The 27,559-nt window shown below is 45.4% G+C and overlaps 1 protein-coding gene across 1 annotated transcript; it reads right to left on the reverse strand.

Moving 5' to 3' along the window:
* Positions 1-4,305: 4,305 nt before the first annotated feature.
* On the reverse strand, positions 4,306-6,886 carry LOC117080032 (ataxin-1-like). The gene is given in 3 exon segments (XM_033204522.1): positions 4,306-4,853; positions 4,855-5,273; positions 5,276-6,886. Coding segments are annotated over 3 exon segments (2,055 nt in total). The 5' UTR covers positions 6,648-6,886; the 3' UTR covers positions 4,306-4,589.
* Between the last annotated feature and the right edge of the window lie 20,673 nt (positions 6,887-27,559).

Consider the following 27,559-nt stretch of genomic DNA (forward strand, 5'->3'; position numbering starts at 1 on the left):
ACAAATAAATGCTTGCAAGTCTGACAATAGGTAAAGGCACATGGGCTGCTGCCACACACACTGCAGGCAGGAACCCAATTTGAGGCCATCTTCACTGCTGGGCATTTGCAGTGGAATGGCTTTGGGATCACAAAGACTTTGAGTTCGCAATCTACCGGGGGGGATCTAGGTTTTACTGGAGAACTAATAAAGAAACCTTTAGTGTGAAAAGTGCATTTGTGACTATTGTTCCTGCTGGGGAGGCAGCAGGGCAAACCCCAACACCTCTCCTCCTTCCGCCCCAGGCACTGTGCATAGTCTGCAGCTAAGGAGAGAGTGCAGTCGACTCTAGCATCTCTGAGGCCAGTGTCATCCTAGGCCCTGACCAGGCCTCTGGTCCAAAGATGGATCCTAGAGTTGAAAGAGCAACTGACAGCTGCAAAGACCTAGATGCTTATTTTATTATTGCATAATGTGGGAGACGTTCCCTACCCCAGGGAAGATGGAGGGTGAAGGCTTCCCAGCAAAGGGCAAACAGGTTCCTGATCAACATCCAACCTAATAAGGTTCAGCTCCTCAACTGTAGTGTACACTTTTGCCCATCTGGAAGGTACTGTAGCTTCAGTGTGGTTTAGTAAACTTAGCCTAGGAGGCCAAGATGTCTCCCTAAAACTTAGTCTCTGTCCTATTTACTTTGTTTATAAGACTGTGACCTAACTTCCCATGGCCAATTCAATTAACCAGGTTGTCTTTACTCCAATGGACCCAGGCCTTTTCCCAGTCAATCCATGTCCAACCCTTCATCTCCAGCATGATCACTCAACTCTTCAATATGCCTGCTTGCTGCAGGTTTAAATCACACCACCATCCTGTGCTTCCCCCTAAATCGCTCATGATGCCCACCAGTAAAAATAAAACTAAACCCCACTTGAGGTGCTATTTCAGCCAAACTTTAAACCCTCTTCAAACTCCAGAATCCACCTAACTGGAGCTGGACAAACTTCACTGGGATGCTGGCATGGGCCCCTAATGTGGTTCCCTTCATTTAGTTTTTAAAACAGGATACAATATACCACAAAAGAAAGAAGTTAATACAACAGAAGACACCACGAGTAGAAAGCTGCTTGTTTCTTCCTCAAGATAGTCAGACATTTGGAGCCAAAAGGCTCCCAACAGCACTGAAGCCATATCCCTTTGGATTCACCAGTCCACCAGCAGCATTTCATACCATCCCTATTCAACATGACTTTGCTATAAAATAATGTGGCCTAACACAGGTAAGAATGAACCGGACGCCTAGACTTAATCTACATGGCCAAAGACATGGAGGATAGGGAGCTGTAGAGGGCAGCAGGCAGGACAGTGAGCAGACAGCAGCAGTGGCAAAGCAGCGCAGAGCAAAGCCCTTGGTGGTATGACAAACTGGGACCAAGAATATAGAAGGATCAGCCCAGATCGGCTGAGGTCCCTCCCCTCAGGTACAAGCACTCAGCTCTGAACTCCTAGATCCCCTTCCCCCCATGCCACCTCTTCCTCATGTACACTAATCTTGATAGGAATGATTCAAGACTTGGCTTATTATCCATCCATGACTGGGTTCCCCTATTCCCAAATTGGTATACACATTTTTATACAGTGCCAGATAGTCAGCAGTCCTCCTTTCTATTCCTAAGAGCTGGAAACTTCCTACTGCTGACAAGAGACAGGCTCTGGCCCTCGTCAACTGCTCATTCCTAAAAAGTTGACAACTTCCCACTAAAATACTCACTCTCTAAAAACTGCTCTCATGTCTCCTGCAAACTCAGGAAATTCCTATAAGGAAGAATGGACACACCACAGGTTAGTCATATTTTTCATGCCTGGAGGAAAAGACTAAACTAGAGGTTAAAGGCAAGGGGAAGGCCACAGCTCTGACCGAGATTTAGAGCACAGAGCTTCTTTTCCTGGGGACCATATTTTATGAGATACCTTTGCAGCTCAGCAAAATCAAGTGTTAATATGTTATATATGCATGGAACGATATTGTGATATTACAGGAGCTGCTGGTATTGCTTCACCAGCAAGAGACAAAAGAGGAGCAGCAACAGAAAGGTCAGGGCCCAACCTGCCAGGGTCCTCAAGAATTTCTCTTTTCCAGAATTCCGTGGAAGTTAACAGGTTGGAAAGTCACAAGTAGCCCAAGTGGAGCGTGATTTGATTTAAACTAATTGGTCTGTATCTGGTTAGATATAGGTTTGCCCCATAAGCAGAAAGCTCAGCTTATGTCCTTGCAGACACTGCTTGAGCATCTTCTGTGTACATGTCACTAAATTCAGTTGATGAACCTTCCTATGAGGAAGGACGCTTGTGAGAAACCCGTGCAAACAATGAACTCTAGGAATGAGCTGCTCATGAAACAGCCAGAGATGAGGCCTTCTCCCAAGGCTCTCATTTGAGGAGATTCCTCAAGACTCAACCCCACAGGCCCCCACTGTAGGAAACAAGCCAGAGAAAGCAGCATTCAGAGAATGGGGGACAGAGAAGGGGAAAGATATGATCCCAAATGCAGTACGCAGTTGGTGTCTGGTTCTGATACAAACCAGATACTGAAGCACTCGTGGTCAGGTCAGCAGCTTCCTTTGATGGACCCCCAAAAGCTGACTGACCAGGCGACTGCTTTCAAGGAATGAAAGAGTGGAGTATAGGGCTTGTAGCAAACAAGCCAGTTTCAGTCACTCTGTTCCCCCAGGAGAACAACCTTTAGCACCTGAACACTAAGAATGACTCCATTCTCAGAACTTCCCCTCCCCCCAGGAGGTAGGTAAGATTATTTATCCCCATTTGGCAGGTGGGGAGGAAGTGAAAGAGCCAGAGGTCACGAGACTTGCCGAAAGTCCTTGACAGAGCAGACATCAGACCTCAGAGGTTTGGACTCCTGATGCCAGGCCAGGTCGCGGCCAATCCACACCTTATAAAGGACATGACAGGATCATAGTCTGGGAGAAGTCTAACCAGAGAGCTGGGTGGACAATACCCTGAGTTGCCTTCAAGAGTCTAAAGACCCCCAAAAAACAAACAAAAAAACTCACCCACCTGAAAGCTAGTGGGGGAGCCTAATTCCCAATACCCAATGGAACCCCACGGTCTGAGCTGATGCTAAAAGTTGTGAAGAAAATGTGGGATTAAGACATTGGCGGGGGCTGGGGGGGTGCAAATGCAGCTAAGATTGAAAATACTTTTTGCAGAGGAATATACCACCACAAAATGACATCTATTCAGGTATTGAAATGTTATCAAGACTATCCTAGAATCTTAGAGCTGGTAGTGGGAGGGGATGGCTTGGAGACACCAGAATGCTGGGAGAAGCAGTGGAATAAGACGTGAGGGGCATATGGGACGTGTGAAACTGCTATGATGGGCCCTCCCAGCCATGCATTTGCCCTGGCCCAGGGCATAGTTCCCTTCTTCTTTCTCCACCAAGCTGTTTGGCAGTGGAAGTGGAGGGGACATGATTTTGAGATTTTAAAAATAGATTATAGCTGAAGGGGAAACCAGAGAGACCCCTACCCACCAAAAACTAGATGTCTTGGTCAGAGTGGACAAAACCAACTTTGCAGACAAGGAAAGGCAGTGCAGCTACAAATGAGGCCCAGCTCACGACACCATGCAGAGGTCAGGGCAGCAGGAGGGTGGGGGTGGCGCAGGCACTTAGGCACAACACAAAGGTGGGGGATCAGTGCCTGGGAAAAAAGGGTCTACTAGTTCTTTCTAAAGTCACCATTACCAGCAAGATTCTGTGAGATTTCAAAGTGAGTCTGGCATGCTGAATTGGAGGAGCTTTGTTAGGTGAGCTACCTTTCCAGAGGCCCTGCCTAGAACCCAGTCAGCCTGGCTATCAAGTCTCTCTCCCAAAGTCTCCTAACTGAATCCCTGGCAAGGTAGTACTTCACTCTGAACCCTGAAGGGGCTCTCCCTCTGGGCCCCTGTGCTGCTAGAAGCCTTGTAGGCGGAATGGTGAGGAGAGATGGGGAAGAGCTATGAAGCAGAGGATCAAGCAGAGTCCTGTAGATCAGAGTGCTCCTCCCCTACACACTCAGCCACAGACATCTGGAACAAAATCACCCTTTAAAGTGCGCATCTCTCACAAGAAGGGTTCTGGGTGGGAACCCTCTTATTTCCAACATTGGGGCCTCCTGCCTTTCCACCACAAAAAAAGAAAAAAAACTTCTGACAGTTTAACTGCTACTATAAGCTGTGGATCATCATTTTTGGCTCTCTTTACTCCCTCCCTCTGCCATCTGCTCCCAAAGCCTGGACTTTCTCTTGCAGGAGCTAGGGATGGGGGAGGCCCTGATTTTGGAATGTTTCTTCTCCTGTGTGCACCCCCTTCCTTCCTTGCCCCAGGCCTGCTGCTCCCGATCACAACACCCTCTGGGGTTGTCCTAAAAGGACACCATGGGGTAATGAGCAACAGATCCTGCCTTGGGAGGCTGACTTCATGCCTCCCCTTTCCCCCAAATCTCACTGCCAAGAAAGCCATTCCCTGCTCGGCGTGTGCAAATCCTCTGCCTGCTCACGGTGGCGAGGCAAGGCTCTGGGGTAAAGCCCCAGTCCTGGTCTGGGAAAGAGGTTCATTTTCCCGCATTGGAACGCCCTTCAATGGACAGCTTTACCTCCTGTGGAATGAAAGAGGGACGGAGCAGCGCAGCCCGTGCCTCCTCCCCTTGCATGCCGTATCTTTGGAAGCTTGGGGTTGGCCAGCAGGCCTGAGCACCAGGCTCAGGCTGGGAAGGCTCTACCACATGGGAGCCCTCTCCTGCTGGCTGGCTCTTCCCCTCACTGTCACATAGCTCTCTGGGTCCCAAGACCATCCTCTCAGGCCTTTCTCGGGGGGGGACCCAGCTGGCCTGGGGGAGCACAGCTGGCCTGAGAAACTGAGTTACTGTTCAAGCTCTGTAAACTGATAGAGATGCAGACATCTCCCACCTGTAGCCGATGGCAGGGCAGAGAGAAGAGTTGTGTCGTCCGCCCAGGGCTGCAAGAGGACCAACCCTGGCCATATACAAAGAAGGGGTGCTCGGGGGGCACCTCGATGCTCACTTTGCTCTGCTGCTCACCAACCACAAAATGTAGCATGACAAATCCAGGCCATTGGCTCTCCTGAATGTCCACGACCATGCTAGAGTCAATCTTTAGCCCCCCACTCACTTCGGCACTGCGCACAAAATCCTGGGTCTGGAGGTCCTCCACCCGCTTCAGCTCTCCCGTAGCCAGCTGGATGATGGCGCCTTTCATGAAATGGGAAGGCAAATGGGGGGCGGCATTGGCTCTTTGTCTGGGAAGGTGGCTCTGGCCTGCACGTTCAGACTTGATGCTACCAGGATCTCCGAGCCCACAGGCAGCAGGCCTGAGTCAGTTCCAGTGGGCACCAGGTTGCCATTGGCTACAACCATTGCTTTGGGTAAAGGTCTATGTTTTACTGGTTCCTGATGGGACTGAGGGTAGAACCCACGGGCCTGATTTTTCTCTGCCAGCTCTGCAGGGTTCCTGGCTGACCCTCGCCCCTCACCCTGATGGTCGGGGGGATGATGGGATAGGTTGAGGGGGCTGGGTTCCTCCTTCCTCTGAGCTGCCACCACATGATAGTCCTGAGAAGCTAAAGCACCAACCACTCGCTGGACCTCAAGGTCGGTGTCCGAGGTCCCCTGGTGAGCTGGTGCCGCTACCTCCACCTGTGGAGTCTGAGAGCCTGAAAACAACTGTCCATCCACCACACTTTCTACCACTGGCACCAGTCCCTGGCCTTCACCCTTGCTGTTGGGGGAGTCAAGGGCTTCACTTTCCCGTCTTACTAAATTTCGTTCTCGCGGTCTCTGTCCTCCATTTGCAGCAGCTGCTTCCAGAGCAGACTGGCTCTCCTGAGGGGTAAGAACTGGGCTGGCGCCTGCTGGAGGGGGTTCATGCAAAGTATACCCAGCAGGTAGCCTGGACATCTGATAATAAATGGGCATCCGACCTGGAGCAAGGTCCAGTGGCTGAGTACTTGAATGATGTGGCAATTGCCCAGGTGGGGAGGTGGCAGAGGGAGCTTTGTTAAATGAGTGGGCCAGGGAGGGAGCCTGTGGGGGAGGAGTGGCTCCTTCTGCCAGAAGTGAGGCCTATGGCACAAAGTGTGGAAGGTGAGAGGTGGCAAGGTTGGCAGAAGGAGACAGGAGGGGACTCGGTAGGAAATTAGGTGGCACAGCATAGGGAAGGCTATAAGGAGACCCAATGAACTGCAGTGAGGTGGATGGGAGCTGAGCATAGTGGATTGGGGGATAGTGGATGCCTGGATGTTGAATTAGTGAAGATGCTACATTAAATGTCGGGGGCAAGGGGCTCATATTCACCACAGATGGGAGGCCAGTTGGTGAGAAGGTGGCAGGTGGCACAGCCACCTTATACAGCATGCCATACTGGTCCACTGTCAGACCGGTGATGGCCTCAGCTCCATCACCCCCCAGGCTGACTCTGGTTCCTGCCTGGCTCTGTCCAGCCACCACAACCCCTCGGGACCATTCAGAAGCATCACTGGAGGGTGTGTGGTTAGCGGAGCAACTGGTAGTTCTCCCCATATCCTCGCTGGTCACGGGGAGGTCTCGTTTCTTTGGTGGAAGGCATTCCTGAGTCCTCTCATGAACAGGTTTCATATTGCTCTGTGGTGTTTCTGGAGCCTGGAAGGAGTTGGCTTGCTCCCTGGGGCATCAGAAGGAGCTTCTCTGTAGCTTCCCTGTACCCCTCTCTGCTTCTGGCTGGGGCGCCCACATCTGAGTTTCCAGTGGTGCTTCTGAGCAGCTGTAGTAAGTGTCCTCCCGGCTGGCTCGGGAGCCAGCCCATTTCACAGCGCTTCCCGGGATCCACCCGCTAGTCCGCCGCCATCCCCAGAGCCGCCCCATACCCCCTTTCTAAATATTAAATGTGTTTGGGTAACTAAGGCTCTCAGTCTAGTGTTTGGTAAATCTGAATTTCTTTCTTTCTTTCTTTCTTTCTTTCTTTCTTTCTTTCTTTCTTTTTCTTTCTTTCTTTCTTTCTTTCTTTCTCTTTCTTTCTTTCTTTTTCTTTTTTTTGAGAGAGTCTTGCTCTGTTGCCCAGCCTGGAGTGCAGTGGCATAATCTTGGCTCACTGCAATCTCTGCCTACTGGGTTCAAATGATTCTCGTGCCTCATCCTCCCAAGTAGCTGGGACTACAGGCATGCACCACCATTCCCAGCTAATTTTTGGTTTTGGTAGAGACGGGGTTTTGCCACATTGGCCAGGCTGGTCTTGAACTCCTGACCTCAGGTGATCTGCCTGCCTTAGCCTCCCAAAGTGCTGGGATTACAGGCCTGAGCCACCGTGCCTTGCTGGTAAATCTGAATTTCTCTCTTTTTCCATCAAAATGTTGATGATGATGAAAACTCACCCCAGCCTCTTGCTACCCATGTCATCCTCAGCGTGAGCAGTCAACACACCATATAATAGTTGTGATAGATAACATTTACTGAAGTGTGTATTATTTGCAGGCTCTGTTCTGAACCCCTTGCAGTATTAATCCTCACAATAACCCTATGAAGCGGGTAATATTATTATTCCTAGTTTACAAATAAGAAAATTGAAGCTCAAAGAAGTTTGGTAACTTGCCCAAGCTGAATAGCTAATAAGAGGCAGACCCAGGATGAAAATCCAGCTCTAATTGCAAAACCCATGCTCTTTACTACTGCACCATATGCCTTTCTGACAGTAAGGCAGAAAATAGAAAAATAGGTAAAACAAGGAAAGGTCCTAGCAGAGACAATGAGGGAGATTAAGAGGAGGCCTCTGATCCTGTGTAGGAGCAGCTGTTGAAGGAGGCTTCCTAGAAATCTCCCATTTGACAGTGGGGTACAGGGGAGAAATGCCACTGCTAAGATGAAGGAGTAACCTCCTCCCCTACTATGGGAGATGGGGGATGGCATCTGAGAGGAAGCTGATCACAAGTATAACCTGTGCAAATAAAGCTACAGGCTGGGGTATTGCTTCATGTTATGAAAACATCTTGCAATAAAGGAAGGTAATGTGGTAATAAGTCCAAACAGAAGGGTGATGGGTTGGCATGCAGTTTGAAACAAGCCAAGTCAAAGTTTGTTTATGTGTCTCTAGCTCTGCCTACTCTGATTTCAAGTGTTCTGTCCTAGTTCTGCAGGCACAATCCCTGGGAGGAGGAAAAGGGCCTGAAGGAGATGTTTCCTGGAGAAAGACAAAGCACAAAACAAGTAGAAGACATTATTCCTATTAATGTAGTAATGCCAAGGATACTAGAGGTTTTCATTAAAGTTAAAATCATTGCCACCATTTCATTTATTCACTCACTCATGTATTTATCCAGGATTTCCTTATGGAGAACCTCCTACACTCCACGCCCTCTGCTAGATGCTGGGACATGATAATGGGTCTCTAGGAATTTTCGATCTAGTCAGGAGACAATAGAGAGTGGGCTCTTCCAACCTAATCAGGTAAAAGCGCTGCTGTCAGTGAGGGCCTGCCACATGCAAAAGCATGGCCCTTCCTGCAAGGAGGTGATGTGCTGGTGGGGAGTCGGGAAGTACCTCCTACAATGTGCAAGACAAAAAGGTCCTTTGGGAAGTAGTCCAGCTTTCTTAGTGTATGGAGAAGAAACCCATGAACCTGAGTTACAAATGGGATAAACTGCAAATCAAGACTCCGAAGGGTAAATACCAGCTGAATGGCACCATCGCAAGTGCAGCAGGAGTTTGAGGGAGACAAACATCACTGTGAGTCAAGGAAGGCTTCCTGGAAGAGGTGGGACTTAAGCTAGGCTTTCCTGGAAAAATAAAGGGCGTGTGTGTGTGTGTGTGTGTGTGTGTGTACACTTGCACACAGGCATGTGTATGTAGGGAAAATACCTGGTTCTTAGGTGTTCGTCAGTTTGTTCCTTAAGGCTGTTTAATTTTTTTATCTGTTTTTTTTCAGTCACCAAAAATCCCTCAGATCTGCAATTGTGTGTTTGAGAAGATCTAGCACCAGATGTGATATGATTAGTTGCACAGGCTTTGGAATCTGATAGGTCTGGGGTCAAATCCAGGCTCTGCCATTTTCTAGTTGTATGACCTTAGTTTCCTCATCTGTTAAATGGGGATAATTATACCTATCATAGGCTTATTATGAGTATTAAATGAAATAAAATACGCAAAGCATATATCATAGGGCCTGAGACTCAGGAATCGCCTAGCCTAATTCCATAAACATAATTATTTACCTGTATTGAGCCTGTTTTCAGTGTCCTCTGATTTATTTAAATTCCATTATTTTTTTTCATCCAACTGTTAGGCACAGTGCCATCCAACTGTTAGGCACAGTACCATCATCTTGGATGGTAGACACAGCCATGTGCCAGAGACATGTTCCTTGCCCACTCAGGGCAGTCTAGAGGGATATCAGACACATAAGCACATTATTGCAGTACAGTGTGAGGTGCATTATGAATAGGGGCAAGTAGTGGTTATTGGTGGTCATCTCTGAGTGGGCTATGGACTTGAAAGGCCATACAAGGGGCCAGTGGGGTCTGACCTCACCAGGATGCAGCTGCTCTGGAAACCCACCGGCAAAGTCATTACCACTTCTGGACAGCTCTAAGTCTGCTCTGTATTATTTACAATGTCATTTTTGTTTAATAGCAGAATAATGTAAATAGAAAAAAAAAAGTTCCCTCTTACTAGCCCAATATCCAGCAGAGACTGTGAGAAGCAGTAAAAATGTACCTGGACTTAAGCTTCAAAAACTTTTCCTGGCTCCTCTTCTCTCCCAGTGTGTTGGGTACCTTCTATAGCAAGCATTCCAGGTGGCTCTCAGTGAGCCCCACCTCCTGGTTTTCACACCCTTGTGTAGTCCCCTCCTACTTTGTACCAGGATTGATCTCTGTGACCAACACACAATGGCAGAAGTGAAAATGGCAGATCTCATATACTGCTTATGAGATTAGGTTGTAAAAGACACTGTAGCTTCCTCTTGAGGGCTTTCTTAGATGTGCTCTCTCTTTTGCGTATCCCTGGGGAAAAGCCATCTTGAGCAGACCTACAGAGAAGGTCACATGACAAGGAACTGTAGCCTCCTGCCAACAGGCATGTCAGTGAGCTGGGAAGTAGATTTGTCATCTCTAGTCAATAGTCAAGTCTCTAAAGATTGCAGAAGGCCAGGTTCGGTGACTCACGCCTGTAATCCCAGCACTTTGGGAGGCTGAGGCCGGGTTGGGTGGATAGCTTGAGCCCAGGAGTTCAATACCAGTCTGGGCAACAAAGTGACAGGGAGACCCCATCTCTTTAAAAAAAAAAAAAAAAAAGAGAGAGAGAGAGGGAGATTGCAGCCAACAACTTGATTCCATGAAAGTTCCATGAAAGGCCTGAGCCAGAACTATCCAACTGAGTCATTCCCAGATTCCTGACTCTCAGAAATGATATGAGATAATAAATGTTTGTTGTTTTAAGCTGCAAAGTTTTGGGGTAATTTGTCTTGCAGCAATAGATAACTCACACTGTGCCCTTCCTTTGTGCTTCAGGCGTTCTGCCCCTCCCCTGATATGGCGCATACCACACTGTGTTGTATTTACCCATGTACTTATCTGTCTCCTCATCAGACTGCAAGCTCAAAGGAGATCATGTCTTATTGTCTTTGTACCCTCATCATGGCACATGCCTGACCCATGCCAGGTGGTCAAAAATATTTGCTGGATGAATAACTTGCATTTGTATAGCACGTTAGAACTGACAAAGCATTAGTGTATTCATACTCTTCCGTAGTCTTCAGGCAACCCTAGAAGGTAAGTACTGAGATCCTATTCCCGTTTAACAGATGAGGAAAATTGAGGCTTGTCAACTCACTTGAATATCTCACAGCCAGTAATTCATAAAATCAGGACTCAAACTTAAGTCACTAAATTTCTAGTCTATGCCCCTTCCTGTATACCAAACTGTTCTTCATTTAGCTTGGTGAAGGTAGGGGTGGGAGAAAAAGTAATCTGAGGAATGAGGTGCAGTCCAGTCATGGATGGAGCTCTAAAGAAAGGGCAATGGAGAAGAAAATTATTCACTTTTGAGTAGGCCAGGCCTCTACAGGCCTCCACACATATGTTCAGTATCTCGTTTAATGTTCACAAAAACCCTAAAATGGATTGGTAACTTTTATTCCCCCTTCACAGATGAGAAAACCAAAGTATGGTTTCACATCTGTTAAATAACAGAGCTGGAATTCAAGCAAATGTATTCAAACTTCTAGTCTAAGTATCTTTTTGTAAAACCCAAACTGCTTCTCCTTTTCACAGTACTGGACAGTTGGATTTGGGCTCCAGATCTAATTCCTGATTCCAGCGGGAAAACACTTGCAAAATATCATGGAGTCTCAGACAATGAGCAGACTCTGTCTTATGTAAGGATTCTACCTGGGGCTATGTCCTACCTTCTCCTGTGCTGAGCTCCAGGCACTGTTTCTCTGGCCTAAGGTCAAAGGTTCACAATATCTCTTTTATTAATGAAAAACAAAAAGTGCTGTTGTGCTTAGAGTCAGTTTCAGTTTACACATTTTTAAAAGAGGAAAATAATTGCCATGATGATTAAACAAGAAAAAAGGTGTATGTAAGACAGCTGGTACATAATAAGTATTCACAAGCATGTAAATACACTTCTCTGGGCTCTCCTATACGCCTATGGGACATTTTTCAGGACAAGAGCATACATCCTTTTGTGAGCCTCTGTTCTCCACATAAACTGAAGTGTTAGCAGCAACCATGGAAAATAGAATAAGAGGAAACTTCTGAGGGCTCTGTGCACAGTTTTCAGCCTGAAGGGAGCTCTGCAGTGGGATTTCTGCTTTATGTCAGCGGCACAGGGGCCTGGAAGACTTCTACGCTTGGGGGGAAGTATGCCAAGGAGCTGAAGAGCGTCTATCAAGAAGAAGCCCCAGCTGTTATGTGGGCCCTAGTGGAGAGTGGCTGGGGGTTGCCTGAGGCCATGCTGGGTTGGGTAAACTTGGTATGTTCACTTCCATCCAAGAGACCTTTCACCTTGAGGGCTCAATGATTAGAAAAACATCACAGAAGCCAATAATTTCTCATTCTCCAGGGAGCCAGGAAGCATTTTCTGGGCTAGATATCAGGACAAACCCATGAACTGTGAGAGGTCCTCTTTGCTGAGAGCTCCATCTGATCCCAGGAAATGGAGTGCTGGTTCCATGTGCTAGAAGACACAACTTCCTGCCAGAAAGAGGATCTGCGTCTCATCTCCATGTGCGCCAGCATTCAGATACGGCTGTCTGGGCTTTCATGGATGAGTCATGGCAATGGCCAAGCCTCAGCTGCAAGTTGTGGTGAGCCTGACTCTCATAGTCCTAGTCAAAGCAGTTCAGAGCAATTAAACAACCAAACGAGAACCTACTAGGTGCAGGCCTCTGGGGAAGGAGGGGTATTGTGGAAAGGTCATGGGTTTTGAAGTTTGAAAGAGAGGGGCTTCAATTTAAATATTAGCTTTTCCACCTACTAAGTATAACTTGGGAAAGATACTTAGCTTCTTTAGACCTCAGTTTCTTTATCTTTAAAGTAATGGCAACAGTAGTATTTAATTAATTAATTAGTTTTGAGATAAGGTCTTGCTCTGTTACCCAGGCTGGAGTGCAGTGGCATGATCACAGCTCACTGGAGCCTCCACCTCCCTGGCTGAAGCAATCCTCCCTCATCAGCCTCCTGAGCAGCTGGGGCTACAGGGGTATACCACCGTGTCAGGCTAATTTAAAAAATTTTTTGTAGAGACTCGGTTTCACTGTGTTGCCCAGGCTGATCTCGAACTCCTGGGGTCAAGCAATCCTCTCACTGTGGCCTCCCAAACTTCTGAAATTACAGGCATGAGCCACTGTGCCTGGCCAGTAAATAGCAGTAATAGTAATGGTAATGGTAATGTAGGCTTTGCAGGGCTGAGATAAGAATTAAGTGTTGTTACCAAATATAAAGGGGACAGAATAATGCCTACTATCTGATCAGGGCTCACAAAGCCCAATCTCAGTATTAGATTTTATATAGAGAGAAGTGAATAACAGTCACAGTTAGGGAGACAGTTCATGTAAAATTCAATATAACTCAGTTGATTTTTTTCAACCAGCATATATTGTAGAACGTTCTGAGTGCTGGCAACTAATAATGGCCCCTGGCCTAGAGGAACTCAGAGTTTTGCAACTGAGATAGATGGATGAGTAAGCAAATTTCTATCAGGGTTATAAGAGATCTGACATAAACAAGAGAAAATGCTACAGGAGCAGAGTGGAGGAGGTGCTCACACTCACTGAAGGAGTTAGAAGAGGCCTTGTTGAGAAAGCAACTTCTAGGGCTCCACTGGCTGGGTCTTAAAAGATGAACAAAGAGGAGCTCACCAGGTGGAATGAGTGTGGAAAATTGTTGTTATTGCTGTTTTTTTTTTTTTTTAGACGGAGTCTCGCTCTGTCACCTAGGCTGGAGTGCATTGGCACAATCTCAGCTCATTGCAACCTCCACCTCCTGGGCTCAAGCGATTCTCCTGCTTCAGCCTCCCAAGTAGCTGGGACTCCAAGTGCCCACCACCATGCCTGGCCAATTTTTGCATTTTTAATAGAGATGGGGTTTCACCATGTTGGCCAGGCTGGTCTCAAACTCCTGACCTCAAGTGATCTGCCTGCCTCAGCCTCCCAAAGGGCTGGGATTACAGGTGTGAACTACTGTACCAGGCCAAAAGTTGTTCTGATATCAGAGCATATGTGTAGAAAAAACACAGAGGCATGAAAGAGCTTGGTTAGAGGAATGGGGCCATGGAGTAATGGATATAAGGAACTTGACAAAGGATGACCCGTCTCAAAGGATGACCTTGCTTGACTGCAAAGAAGCTGGACTTTGCTCTGGAGGCAGCAAGGAGATTTTAAAGCAAATAACCAAGATGATTAATTTATTTTCAAGAAAAATAACTGGGTGGAGGATGGGTGTAAAGGGGAAAGACAGGAGGCCAGAGAGTGGAAGCCTATGGAGATAAGAAGCTCATCTAGGTTACATAATCGGGAAGTTGAAGCAGGGTAGATCAGGAAGAGAAGCTAGACCTCTTGGCTCCTAGTTTGAGCCTTTTTGATTAGATTGCTCCCCCTTCCACATCTTTGAAACCTGCCTACTAAGCAATCCCTGATCTAAAATTACAGTGCTTGTGTGAACAGGAACATAAAGCAACAAATTGCAAGTAGGTTTGAATTTGACTAAGGCACCTGTTTTTTTAATCCATGGTTTGCCACAGCTTTAAAATATATTCAGCATTTTTCTTGGCACTCACCCTCTAAGGTCTGTCTTCCCAAGGAGAATGCAAACTATTACTGATTTGGGTGGGTCATCCATCCATCCATTCAATCCATCTGTCTATCTATCTGTTGGTCTACCCACAGACATGTATTGGCAGCTACTATGTACTTAGTCTTTGGTTAAGTCCTGGGAATATAGAGATGAAAGGCAATTTCTGCCCTCAGAGAGCTCGCAGCCTAGTGGGGAGGGAGACAGAAAACTAAATAGGCAGGGACAATCCAATGCGATGAGTGCTGATCCAAGGAGAAAGATGTGTTAATTGCCATGGGAGCTCGGAGCAGGGATACCCAACAGTCTGAGCCATGAGGAAAGGAGGGGATACTTGTGCCAAGCCTTGAAGGGCAAACAAGAGAGCACAGATGTATTCTAAGTAAGAGGAAGAGCATATGTTCTTTGGGGGTACAGTGCAGTGGTGGGAGTGATTATAATTTGGGAACTCAGCAATCTTCCTAGTCCTGAAGCCAAACACATGCTTTGCCTGTTTTAATTACATAAACCCCATTAATTCACATCTTAATTTATGGCTTCCCTCTGGCATACAAGGCTGCAAACCAGTGCCCCTTTCTCCAAATTACCAAATAGGTAACTGCTTGGCATTTTCTGACCATCTTCTTTTAGTTCCTGTTTACTCCCCCATTTCTGGCTCCAGCGCCTTAAGTTGGTCCTCCAGCAACCGAGAGCCCACTTTAGCCCCAGCTGGGCAGCGGCCCAGGTTTCCAGTCTTTGTTCTTACTCACTTTCCTATCAAGTCTTAGCTTGTGGGTCAAATTCTGCCCAGCTTACTCTGTGAAACTGGCAGGCTATTGTTCATTCAACTTTCTTAATAACCACTAGCCAACTTAAAACATTCACCCTGTCAGAGATATCCACACTCAACATTGTCTTTGCTCATGTGCTTGTCCCCTGTGAGGACCATGTTTCCCCTATGCACATTTTCTCCTTGTGATTTTTCTATGAGACTCCTTCTCTGGGTCACCTCCTATACTGGCAGCCCCATAGTACAGCCCTATCATGATAATCATCAAAGACAGAATTTTAACTATCTGCCTATTTCAGTCTTCCTCCCAGACAAAAAGTTCTGTGTCCTACTCGTTTTTCTCTTCCTAGTTCCTGCACATAGTAGCACTACTAAACATTTGAAGAATGAAGGAATTAGTAAAGGAATGGACAGAAGTTTGTGGAATAAACTCCTGCCAATGGAACACTGCTCTAGAAATAGGAACACCAAACATAAGAAGCAGGTTGGACCTAGGCAATATAACCATTCAGGACATAGACACGGGCAAAGATTTCATGACAAAGATGTGAAAAGCAATTGCAACAAAAGCAAAAATTGACAAATGGGATCTAATTAAACTAAAGAGCTTCTGCACAGAAAAAGAAGCCATCAACAGAGTAAACAGACCACTTATAGAAGGGGAGAAAAGTATTGCAAACTGTGCATTTGACAAAGGTCTAATATCCAGCATCTATAAGTAACTTAAACAAATTTACAAGAAGAAAAAAAAACCATTAAAAAAGTGGGCAAAAGACATGAACAGACACTTTTCAAAAGAAGACATACATGCGGCCAACAGTCATATGAATAAAAGCTCAACATCACTGATCATTAGGGAAATGCAATCAAACCACAATGAGATACCATCTCACATCAGTCAGAATGGCTGTTATTAAAAAGTCAAAAAATAACAGATGTTGGCAGCGTTGTGGAGAAAAAGGAACACTTATACATTGTTAGTGGGAGTGTAAATTAGTTCAGCGACTGTGGAAGACAGTGTGGCGATTCCTCCAAGTCCTAAAGACAGAAATACCATTTGATCCAGCAATTCTATTACTGGCTATATACCCAAAGGAATATAAATTGTCCTCTTATAAAGACGCATGCATGCATGTGTTAATTACAACATTATTCACAATAACAAAGATGTGGAATCAACCTACATGCTCATCAATGATAGATTGGATAAAGAAAATATGGTACATATATACCATGGAATACTATGCAGCCATGAAAAAGAGTGAGATCACGTCCTTTGCAGTGACATGGATGGAACTGGAGGCCATTGTCCTTAGCAAACTAATGCAGGAATAGAAAGCCAAATATGGCATGTTCTCACTTATAAGTGGGAGCTAAATGATGAGAACACATGGATACATACAGGAAACAACACACCCTGGGGCCTATTAGAGGGTGGAGGGCAGGAGGAGGGAAAGGATCAGGAAAAATAACTAATGGGTACTAGGTTTAATACCTGGGTGATGAAATAATCTGTACAACAAACCCCCATGACATAAGTTTACATACATAACAAACCTGCACGTGTACCCCAAACTTAAAAGTTCTTTTTCAAAAAGGAAGAAGGTTGGATAATCTACTTTTGAGATTTCTGGCACCCCTCTATGCCATAGGCTTGTACCTACTTGTGTCTTAGGTTAGTTATAAGAAAAGACATGCTGCTTGAGAGCAGGGAGAAGACAGCATCTTATACCTTAATTTATTTAAGCTCTGTTTGGCCTAATTTCTCCAGGCCCATTTCTGTGGACCTGTGCTACTTTGTGTGGCTCTTATTCATGAACTAGGTACTATTAATGACACACCAGGAGCTGATATTCTACTTGACCTGAATTATGCTTTAACTTTAATGCTGTGAAATTCACTGAAGAGAAGAATTAAATTGAAGTTAATACTCAGTTAAAAAAAAAAAGACCAGTCCCTGATTTATTATTAGAAAAATCCTGGCCTTTGTTCTAATTTTATTTTATTTTTATGTTAAGATCCCAAAATAAACTGGGCATACTAGCAAATGCCTATAATCCCAGTTGCTTGAGAAGCTGAGGCAGGAGAATTGCTTGAGTCTAGGAGTTTGAGACAAACCTGGGCAAACCAGTGAGACCCCATCTCCAAAATATATATATATAGCAAAAAGTCTGACTAGCCACACAGAGCATATGCTGAGAGTCCTCAGTCGAAGCCAAATATAGGAAAAGCCCAACAGTGTATAGAAAACAAACAAATTAATCACAGTGTTGGGTAAACTGCTATTTGGCATAAATCCATGAACACAGGCCAAAAAAGTATCTCTGCAAAGATGTAAGACATAGCTGTAGAAAATATCTCAGAAATAGATCTGAATTTGACCTGAAAACTTGACTACAATGGAACTTTGAACAAATACATATTATTTTCCACTAATACATGTTTGTCCACCAATATGTCCATGGATCACGAGTGAGGCTGCTCTCTGCAGTGTGAACTGCTCCATGGTGGCTTTGGTTGTTGTGCATGGTCAGCCGGAGCCAGACTAACCCACGGTCATGGGAAGCAAAGATAATACAATTGGGTAGTTTGGAGCAGTGGAATGGGCCCTGGGCTGGGAGTGGGAGTCATGGGCCAGAGTCCAGGCTCTACTGTTAAATAACTGTACACCACATGTAACATTCTTCAAAAATGTCTGTCCTTACCACATGCACTAATATGAAACTATCTATAGACTGTTTAATCTAATGTCCAATTTGAAATTTAATTACAGTAAGTCTGTTTAATTCATGGAATCACTAATTTCATGTAAAGGCACCTTGTGGATATGAAAAGGGGGAAAAGAGTTGGCCTTAAGTTTTCTAAAATCTGTCAAATAATTAATCTTGTGTTTTGACTATATTCTAGGCATAAAAGGAGCTTCAAAGAAATAAGCAGGCTTGGCCAGGCATGGTGGCTCACGCCTGTAATCCCAACACTTTGGGAGGCTGAGGTGGGTAGATCACTTGAGGTAAGGAGTTCAAGAACAGCCTGACCAACATGGTAAAACCCTATCTGTACTAAACACACACACAAAATTAGCTGGATGTGGTGGTTCATGCCTGTAATCCTAGCTACTTGGTAGCCTGAGGCAGAAGAATTGCTTGAACCCAGGAGGCGGAGGTTGCAGTGAGCTGAGATCGTGCCATTGCACTCCAGCCTGGGCAACAGGAGTGAAACTTCATCTCAAAAAAAAAAAAGAAAGAAAGAAAAAGAACAGGCACATGTCCTCCTACCCTCAAAGTGTACAGTCTAAGAGGGAACGTAAGATATGTTATTATTTTTATTTTTATTTTACTTTTTGAGACAGGGTCTTACTCTGTCACCAGGCTGGAGTGCAGTGGTACAATCTTGGCTCGCTACAACCTCCACATTCTGGGCTCAAAAGATCCTCCCGCCTCAGCCTCCCAAGCAGCTGGGACTACAGGCATGTGCTACCATGCCTGGCTAATTTTTGTGTTTTGTGTAGAGATAGGATTTTGCCATGTTGGCTAGGCTGGTCTCAGACTCTTGGACTCAAGAAATCTTCCTGCCTCGGCCTCCCAAAGTGCTGGAATTACATGTGTGAGCCACTGTGCCTGGCCCAGAGATGTTATATCTGTAAAATGAGGTAGAAGGAGAGGAGTAATAATGACAGCTAGCATTTATTAAACAGTCAGTATAGGCAAGGCACTATTCTAAATGCTTTATATTGGGCTAGGCATGGTGGCTCACGCCTGTAATCCTAGCACTTTGGGAGGTCAAGGTGAGTGGATCACTTGAGGTTGGAGTTCGAGACTAGCATGGCCAACATGGTGAAACCCTGTCTCTACTAAAAATACAAAAATTAGCAGGACATTTTGGCATGCGCCTGTAATCCCAGCTACTCAGGAGGCTGAGGCACAAGAGTCATTTGAACTTGGGAGGCAGAGGTTGCAGTGAGCCAAGATCGTACCATTGCACTCCAGCCTGGGTGACAGAGCGAGACTCTGTCTCAAAAATAAATAAATAAATACTTTATATTTATGGCCTCATTTAAACCTAACAGAAACCTTAAGAAGTAGGAACTACCATCAACTCCATTTTTACAGGTGAGGAAACTGAGGCATGGAGAGTTTTTGTTTGTTAATGTTTTAACTTTCCCAATATTGCCTAGCTAAATAACCCTGGAGATTCGAACTCAGGTGGTGTGACTGAAGGTCCTATGTGCCTAACCTCTGTGCCACTTGGTCTACCAGGTACCACCTGAAAGGTACATACAAAAAGTATCCTGGGAGCCCCACTGAGGGAGACATTCACTCCCAAAGAGAAAGATTACCTCTACTTTGCACACTAAGCTTTGATGAATGGGAGGATTTGGACATATAAACGTTGGTGGTAAGATTAGAGAAATAATTCAGACAAAGGGAGAGAAGTGCTTCCGGGTGAAGAGCAGCATTAGTAAAATATGAATGCAGTAAACACACAGGATCTAAGGAAATAGCCAAGATCAGTCTGGTTATAACAGAATGCGTGAAAGCAAAATCATGGAAATGAGGGTTGGGAGAGTAAGCTGGAGCCGGACATGAAAGGTGGGCTCAGGCCAGGTGCAGTGCTCATGCCTGTAATCCCAGCACTTTGGGAGGCCGAAGAGGGCAGATCACAAGGTCAGGAGTTGAAGACCAGCCCTGTTTATTTTGCAGAGACAGCAAATGAAATTAAAATGGTCAGATTTACTCAAAGTCACCTGGCAACTAAAATCAAAGTCATCTAGAAAAATCACTCTTGACCATGGAATTTTTGAAAAGTGAAACAGAAGCTTTTGTTGCACATTTATAAAATCTGCACGTACAGTAGATGTATCAAATGTTCTTCTGTCCCAACATTCATTCATGAGTCTTTGACATTTGGTTAAAACACAATATCCAAACAGGAGGTTTTTACAGTGGTGAACACAAAAATTTTTCATACTTAGAAAAGTGATTATTTATATGCCATGCTACAAAATAATTCAGTAGAGATGTTAACATTAACAATAGCTGACCCTGATTGCCCACTTGCTCTGTGGCAAGCGTGGTTCTGAGCACTTAAAATGCATTTTCTCGTATCATTAAGAAAATAATCCTTACAGAGGTACTACTGTTATCCCCTTTTTATGGTAGAAGAATCTTAAAAGACATTTAGTAACTTACTCAGTGTTATACAGCTTGTGAGCCCCCATCTGGGACTCAAACCTAGGACTGCCTGATACCAGATTTTATGGTTTGCTTTATAGTTTTTGGGTGTTGTTGTTGTTGTTGTTGTTGTTGTTGTTTTGTTGTTTTTTCAGTCTGTGGCCCAGACTGGAGTGCAGTGGCACAATCTTGGCTCATTGCAACCTCCACCTCCTTGGTTCAAATTATTCTCCCACCTCAGCCTTCTCCCGAGTAGCTGGGACTACAGGCACGTGCCATCATGCCTGGCTAATTTTTCTGTTTTTAGTAGAGACAAGGTTTCACCATGTTGGCCAGGCTGGTCTCAAACTCCTGGCCTCAAGTAATCCACCCACCTCAGCCTCCCAAATTGTTGGGATTAACAGGCGTGAGCCACCGCGTCTTGAGCCACCATGTGTGGCTGAATTTTGTGTTATTAACTATTACAATACATGATCTCCATAGCGAGTAGAGGATGCCGCTTACCTTCTTATCAGAAAACTTTAGCCAGAGTAGCTGTAGAAACTAACAAGTTAAATCTTTAAGAATTTCTGCCCTTAATTGAAAGTCTCTAGCTAAACAACTTTTAATGACTCCTTAACTGCCTGTCGTGACCAACCATCTTTGCTGGGAAACAGATGCCCTTGGTTTATTGCACAGTCAGGATTTCAGTGAGGGTTTGTAGGCTGCAGCCTGCCCAGTGGCCATCAAATAGCTGCCCTGCCATGAGTGAAGCCTGCCTGGTTAGCCTGGGGCCCTAGGCAGGAATCTGGAGTCTTGAAAAGCTATGCTTGGACTGGCCTGAGGCCCAGGCTCCTGCTCTACTTGGCCCTTCCACTGACCACCAAGTCCCATTAGCTGCATTTAAGAAATGGTGTTTGGTGGGTTCTCACTTATATGTAGAAGTGTAAAAGGTTGATTTCATGGAAGCAGAGAGTAGAATAATGGTTACTAGAGGTGGGTAAGGGTAGAGCAGAGGGGGAATAGCCAAAGGTTGGTTAACAAATACAACAGTGCAGCTAAAAAAGAGGAAGTTCTAGTGTTCTACAGCACTGTAGCATCACTATAATTAACAACAATTGATTGCGTTTTTTCAAATAGCCAGAAAAGTGAATTTTGAATGTTCCCAACATGAATAAATGAGAAACGTCTGAGGTGATGGCTATGCTAACTACCCTGACCTGATCATTACACATTGTATACATGTATCAAAATATCACCCTGTACTTCATAAACATGTACAATTATTATATGTCAATTAAGAATAATAAAAGAAAAAGAAGAAATGGCCTTTGACTCTGCTTGCTCTCTGTCCTTATTGCCACTGCCCTTCTTAGACCTCCATCAGTCATCTCTTGCCAGGACTACTCTAAAAGCCCCGTAAGTCCTCGGGCATCTAATTTGACGCTTTCTAATCCTCTCCTCTGCTGCTCGTGTGCTTTCTTTAAAACTGATCATGTTAATCCTCTTCTCTGAAATCTTTGATGGACTGTTGCCTACAGAATACAAACCACACGCCTAAGCATAGCCTCTGATACCCTTAACAATTTGGCCATTACTTACCTTCTAGGACTCAATAAATATTCGATGAAAAAGTGAATGCTCTCCTGCTAGAAATCCTGTTAACAACATTCCCTACACTTCTTAGTTAACAGTCAAGTTTAGTGAGTGTCCACAATGCATTAAATTTTAACAATCAGTATTTTATCATAGGATAATAGAAACAGTTGGAACATAAGGTTGAGTCCTGCATTTGAATGCAGATATGGCTTTTTCTCTTTATACAAATCTGAGCAAGTTAATTCCCGCTTGTGGGCCTCAGTTTCTCCATTTGTGTAAAAGAGGGCAAACATAAAAGATCTCTAAGGCCCTACAACCCATGTCGATACTAGTCCCCTGACACTACCACCCCTTTGAAGGAAGGAACCAGGAAGGTTAGTTCCTAGCCTGCCAAAGATGTGTGCCCACAGCTAATTCCTATACTCAGTAGCTTGAAGGCATCCTTACTTTATCACCTTTAAGGCTTCAGCACTGTCTCTTGTAATCTCCTAACTGGGCCCTCACTGAGTCACAGTACTGGGGTTTTAATCTTCTATATAATAGCATCTGAAGCTGAGACAATGGAGCTCTCAGAGCCTTTAGCTATGATCTCATCTTCTGATCAAGATTTTCTTGGCTTGTGATTGCTCAGCCATGATGGGGTGGAGAAAAGCCCCTACTCTAGGAAGTGCTAGTGCTGACTCAGCATGCTGCAGGTCTGGAATTGGAGCAGAAACTTGTGTGGACCAGCAGAGACCTTGCAGACTTAAGGAGAAAAGAAAGGAAAGGGCCAGGCAAAACTCAGAGAAACAATCCTGAAGGCAGAGATTTCAAGACATGCAAAACAGCAGGGTTTCTGTGAAGGATAACTTCTTTAATGAGAACCTTCTATATAGTAGACACTTTAACCTGGGCTACAAATCTGCAAGGCAGGTATTATTATTATCCCGTTTCACACATGGGGAATCCACAATTCAGAGATTAGCTGGGTGCGGTGGCTGATGCCTGTAATCCCAGCGCTTTGGGAGGCCAAGGTGGGTGGATCACCTGAGGTCAGGAGTTCAAGACCAGCCTGGCCAACATGGTGAAACCCTGTCTCTACTAAGAATACAAAAATTAGCTGGGCATGGTGGCATGCGTTTGTAGTCCCAGCTACTTGGGAGGCTGAGGCAGGAGAATCGCTTGAACCAGGGAGGCGAAGGATACAGTGAGCTGAGATCACACCACTGCACTCCAGCCTGGGTGACAGAGTCTTGCTCTGTCACACACACACACACACAATTCAGAGATTAACTTTTCCAGAACCATATGACTAGTAAGTAGCTGTGGGGTTCAAATGTAGGTCTCCAAAGGCCTGTGCTCTTTTCTTTCACACACCCTGAGAGGTATCTGAGAGGGACTTAGGAAGTCTTGAGAGTAAAACTAGATGCTCAGGGAATGCCCATTGGATGGTAATTTCAAGCAAATGGACAAAATAATAATGGGATAATACTGAGTCCTACATCACCAGCAGTAACTGTGAGAAGGGTAGAATTACAAACTCCATGCTAAATAGCTTTAGGTCATAAACGAATGTTGTCCTTTGGAAGATACAAAATGAAGTGGTTAATTCCTTGAACACCAGTGTGACTAATAAGCCAGGCTTGGCATCCGTCATCTTGTCCGCACAGCTGTCTGGGTAGGCTAATCTCTGGCTGGAGGCCCTGGCTCCTGTCTGCCCAGTGGCATGCTGCACTCTGGTCTCCTGGCTCCACAGTGAGCTTGATATTTCTGCTGAGTCTGACTCACTTGCTCCCAGCCTCAACTGTTCTGTGCCAATGTAGACTTCTTTTATAGTTGGCCTACTTAGAAACACAGGATGTTAGTGTTGGAAGGGAGATCCTTTAGAAGTCACCTAGTGCAATCCCCTCACATTACAAATGAGAAAACAGGCCCCAGATGAGGCTTGGTGATGACGTGCCTAAATTCGGGTGAGTTTAGATACACGGCATGATGAGACCTTGGCCACATGGCCCATAGGGAGGAAGCTGGGAATGAGCAGGACTGGAGCTGGCAATGCTGCCTCAGCTGCAGGACTCCTAGGGCTGGGGTGGAGCACAAGGAGTGGATCCAACCCCTTGGAAGAATGAGTTGGGTTCGGGAAGCAAAGCGTCAGGAACCCAGCCAAGCAGTGTAGAGTTCAGGGTAGCACTTTTGAAATATATGGCTGGGGAGGAGAATGACGCTGAAGGTCAGTTGTGAAGACTGGACCAACATGCCCAGGAGGGTGAGGTTGGTGTGAAGGAAAGTCACAACTTGAGGCTATCAGGGTGTGCAGCATTCACCCCAGATGTGATAAAGTCCAGAGTAGTAGCAGCACACTCCACCCCCATGCTGAGTTGTGGCTGGTGCACTTCTTGCCCTCATCTTTTTTTTTTGGAGATGGAGTCTAGCTCTGTTGCCCAGACTGGAGTGTAGTGGCATGATCTTGTCTCACCGCAACCTCCACCTCCTGGGTTCAAGTGATTCTCCTGCCTCAGCCTCCCAAGTAGTTAGGACTGTAGATGTATGCCACCACACCCAGCCAATTTTTGTATTTTTGGTACAGACAGGATTTCACCATGTTGGCCAGGCTGGTCTCGAACTCTTGACTTCAAGTGATATGCCTGGCTTGGTCTCCCAAAGTGCTGGGATTACAGGCATGTGTCACTGTGCCCATCCACTTATTGCCCTCTTTAGGAAGGTTCCGAGCTGGTGACTCCATATAATAGCCAGAGAGCTGGGGAAGACAGCACTAAAGAACACCATCCATTCTGCCTCCCAAATGTCTCTAAGGTGTCCTTTACCTCCGTTTCTACTGTCACCACCCTGAGCCCTGGTTGTCACCCACCTGAATTATTGCAACAGCAGTTTAGTTAACCACTTATCCTCTGCCTGTACTATTTCTAATGCGCTGTTCTCATTGCCACCCAAGTGATGTTTCTATGACGTGTGAAGATGTCAGTTGCTTTCTATAAATGTTGGATGGCTTGCCAATGCCTAGCAGCCTTTCTCTCCTGGGCTTCCATGTGAGAACCAAGCCCTCCAGAAAATTATTTGAGTGACTATTTCAGGTCTTTCCAGGATGGTACATAGTTAATACCATTCTAGGTGTACAGGGGACAGAAATTTATTTGTACGATAGATGTCTTAAGTCATCGGGGCTTAATTTTTCTGGTGGAGTCCTGGTTGAGAAGACCTGGATAGTACAAAGCCCAGATATACGAGTCTGGCACATTAGATCTACATGACTTCAGCCCAGTGTTTCTTCCAGCCTCATCTCCTATTCTCCCCACTGTGCTTTCTATGCTCTGGTCATACCGAACTCTTGCCATTCCTTCATCTAGCTATTCTGTTCATCTGTTAATGTTCCTTCTTCAACCTGGTCTCCTTCTTGGACTTTAAAAATCTTAGTTATTCATCCTTCAAGACCAAGCTCAGATGTCACCTCCTCTCTGAAGTGGTGCTTTCTATAGCCTTCAAAGGCATATCAAATTGTTCCTTCCCTAATGTGCCAATATTATTTGTGTGTGTGTGCGTGCCATTCCATTATTCATAATTGGAGGTTTACAAATCTGTGTGACTTACAAATTTTGAGTTTCTGCACAGCGGGGAACATCCGCTCCACCTCCTGACCTGAATAGATGTTTGTTTAACTGAATGGCCTGAAGCCCACTGGATAATCAATGATAATGCTAATTCTGGAACACATGACTTAACTCTTATTCCATCATTATTTGGGTTTCTATACATGACTACAACTAGATTGAACATTAAGTATGTCACTGTCAGATATGCAGCTGTGCATGGTGATAGTGTGGGCTGGAAGAAGACTTTCTGAATAATTACTGACACAATGAGGGAGTAAGACCCGGCAGGTCTAAGTGGAAATGGGGAATGGAGCCAGAAAGATGTTAGATAAGGTATAGGGGTAGACTTCATCAAGAGGTATGCAGAGGACCAATTTCATAATTTCTACAGGAAATAAGAAAAGAAAAAAAAATTAGTACTGGGGTTAAGTGAAGGACATATGTCAAGAACTAATGTCTGAAATGACTCATCAAAGCTGAAATCTGGCCGGGCGCGGTGGCTCAAGCCTGTAATCCCAGCACTTTGGGAGGCCGAGACGGGCGGATCACAAGGTCAGGAGATCGAGACCATCCTGGCGAACACAGTGAAACCCCATCTCTACTAAAAATACAAAAAAAAACTAGCCGGGCGAGGTGGCGGGCGCCTGTAGCCCCAGCTACTTGGGAGGCTGAGGCAGGAGAATGGCGGGAACCCGGGAGGCAGAGCTTGCAGTGAGCTGAGATCCGGCCACTGCACTCCAGCCTGGGCGACAGAGCAAGACTCCGCCTCAAAAAAACAAACAAACAAACAAACAAACAAACAAAAAGCTGAAATCTGATAAAGGGAACTTACCTTTGCGTAGTGTAGAATATTGTCACATAGATGATCTCATTTAATTCTCAGAACAACCCTGAGGTGGAGGGTGGGGTGTGTGGAGGGCGGGTAGGAAGTGTTGCGCTGTTGTTACAGTCCTCTCTTTACAGAGGAGATGACCAAAGCTCAGAGAGCAGAAATTACATGCCAAACATCCACCGTCCCTAAGTGATGCAACTGGAACCAGAGACAAGTCAGCCTGTCTCCTGGTCCAAAGCCACATTCACCTTTTTTTTCAGAATGGAGAGGCAGCTCCTCTGATCTAAAAGCTGAAAGCCTTCATGAAATCAAATAGAATGGCTCGGCACAGTAGCTCATGCCTGTAATCCCAGCACTTTGGGAGACCAAGGCAGGTGGATCACCTGAGGTCAGGAGTTCAAGACCAGCCTGGCCAACCATGGCCAACATGGTGAAACCCCATCTCTACTAAAAATACAAAAATTAGCCGGGCATGGTGGCAGGCACCTGTGATCCCAGCTACTTAGAAGGCTGAGGCAGGAGAATCGCTTGAACACAGGAAGCAGAGGTTGCAGTGAGCCAAGATCATACCTCTGCACTCCAGCCTGGGTGACTCCATCTCAAAAAAACAAACAAACAACAACAACAACAACAACAACAAAATCAAATAGACTGACATGTAGAGGTTTTTCTAAGCAATGACTCAGAGGGATTCTCCGTAAACTCAAATTTTTCTAGGCTGCTTTAAAATGAGGATAGAACACCATTTAGTCAGCTGACTTTCAGGGAATCAGCTGATACAGAATAATTCTCCACTTGAACTGGGAGAAGTCTGACTTGACTAGAGAATCTGGGGCAGGAAAGAAGAGCAGAGAGCAGTTTATTTTTTACCTGCCTGTGGCTCTAGGGGTACACAGGACAACCAAAGATGATGCTGCACTTTTTGGTCAACTCTAGACACAGAGAGAGAAAGTCTCAGGGTGATGGAGTGAAAGAGTTGGGAAGACAAGAGGTCTCTTGGCTGGCCCTCTGCTTCTCAGATCTACCCACAAACTTTGGAACCTGTGAGACTTAGACTGTAAGTACCACTGACCAGGGTCTACAGAGGATTCTTTCTGTTGTATTTAAACAGAATACAACATTTCCTGTCTCCCTGACAAAATAGTCAAACCCTCAGGGGCACAGAGTTGGTTTAAATAACTTTCTACCCCACTATATAGCGCTATGGTTATAAAAACACAAGTCTCAGGAAATGGCTTTTGATTACAATTAAGATTTCAAGTTTGTTAAAAACTTCTTTTTGTTTCTCTGTCAAACTCTTCCATTCAC

Source organism: Trachypithecus francoisi, unplaced genomic scaffold (assembly GCF_009764315.1).
Source record: "Trachypithecus francoisi isolate TF-2019V2 unplaced genomic scaffold, Tfra_2.0 Lachesis_group8, whole genome shotgun sequence".
Taxonomy (NCBI): Eukaryota; Metazoa; Chordata; class Mammalia; order Primates; family Cercopithecidae; genus Trachypithecus; species Trachypithecus francoisi.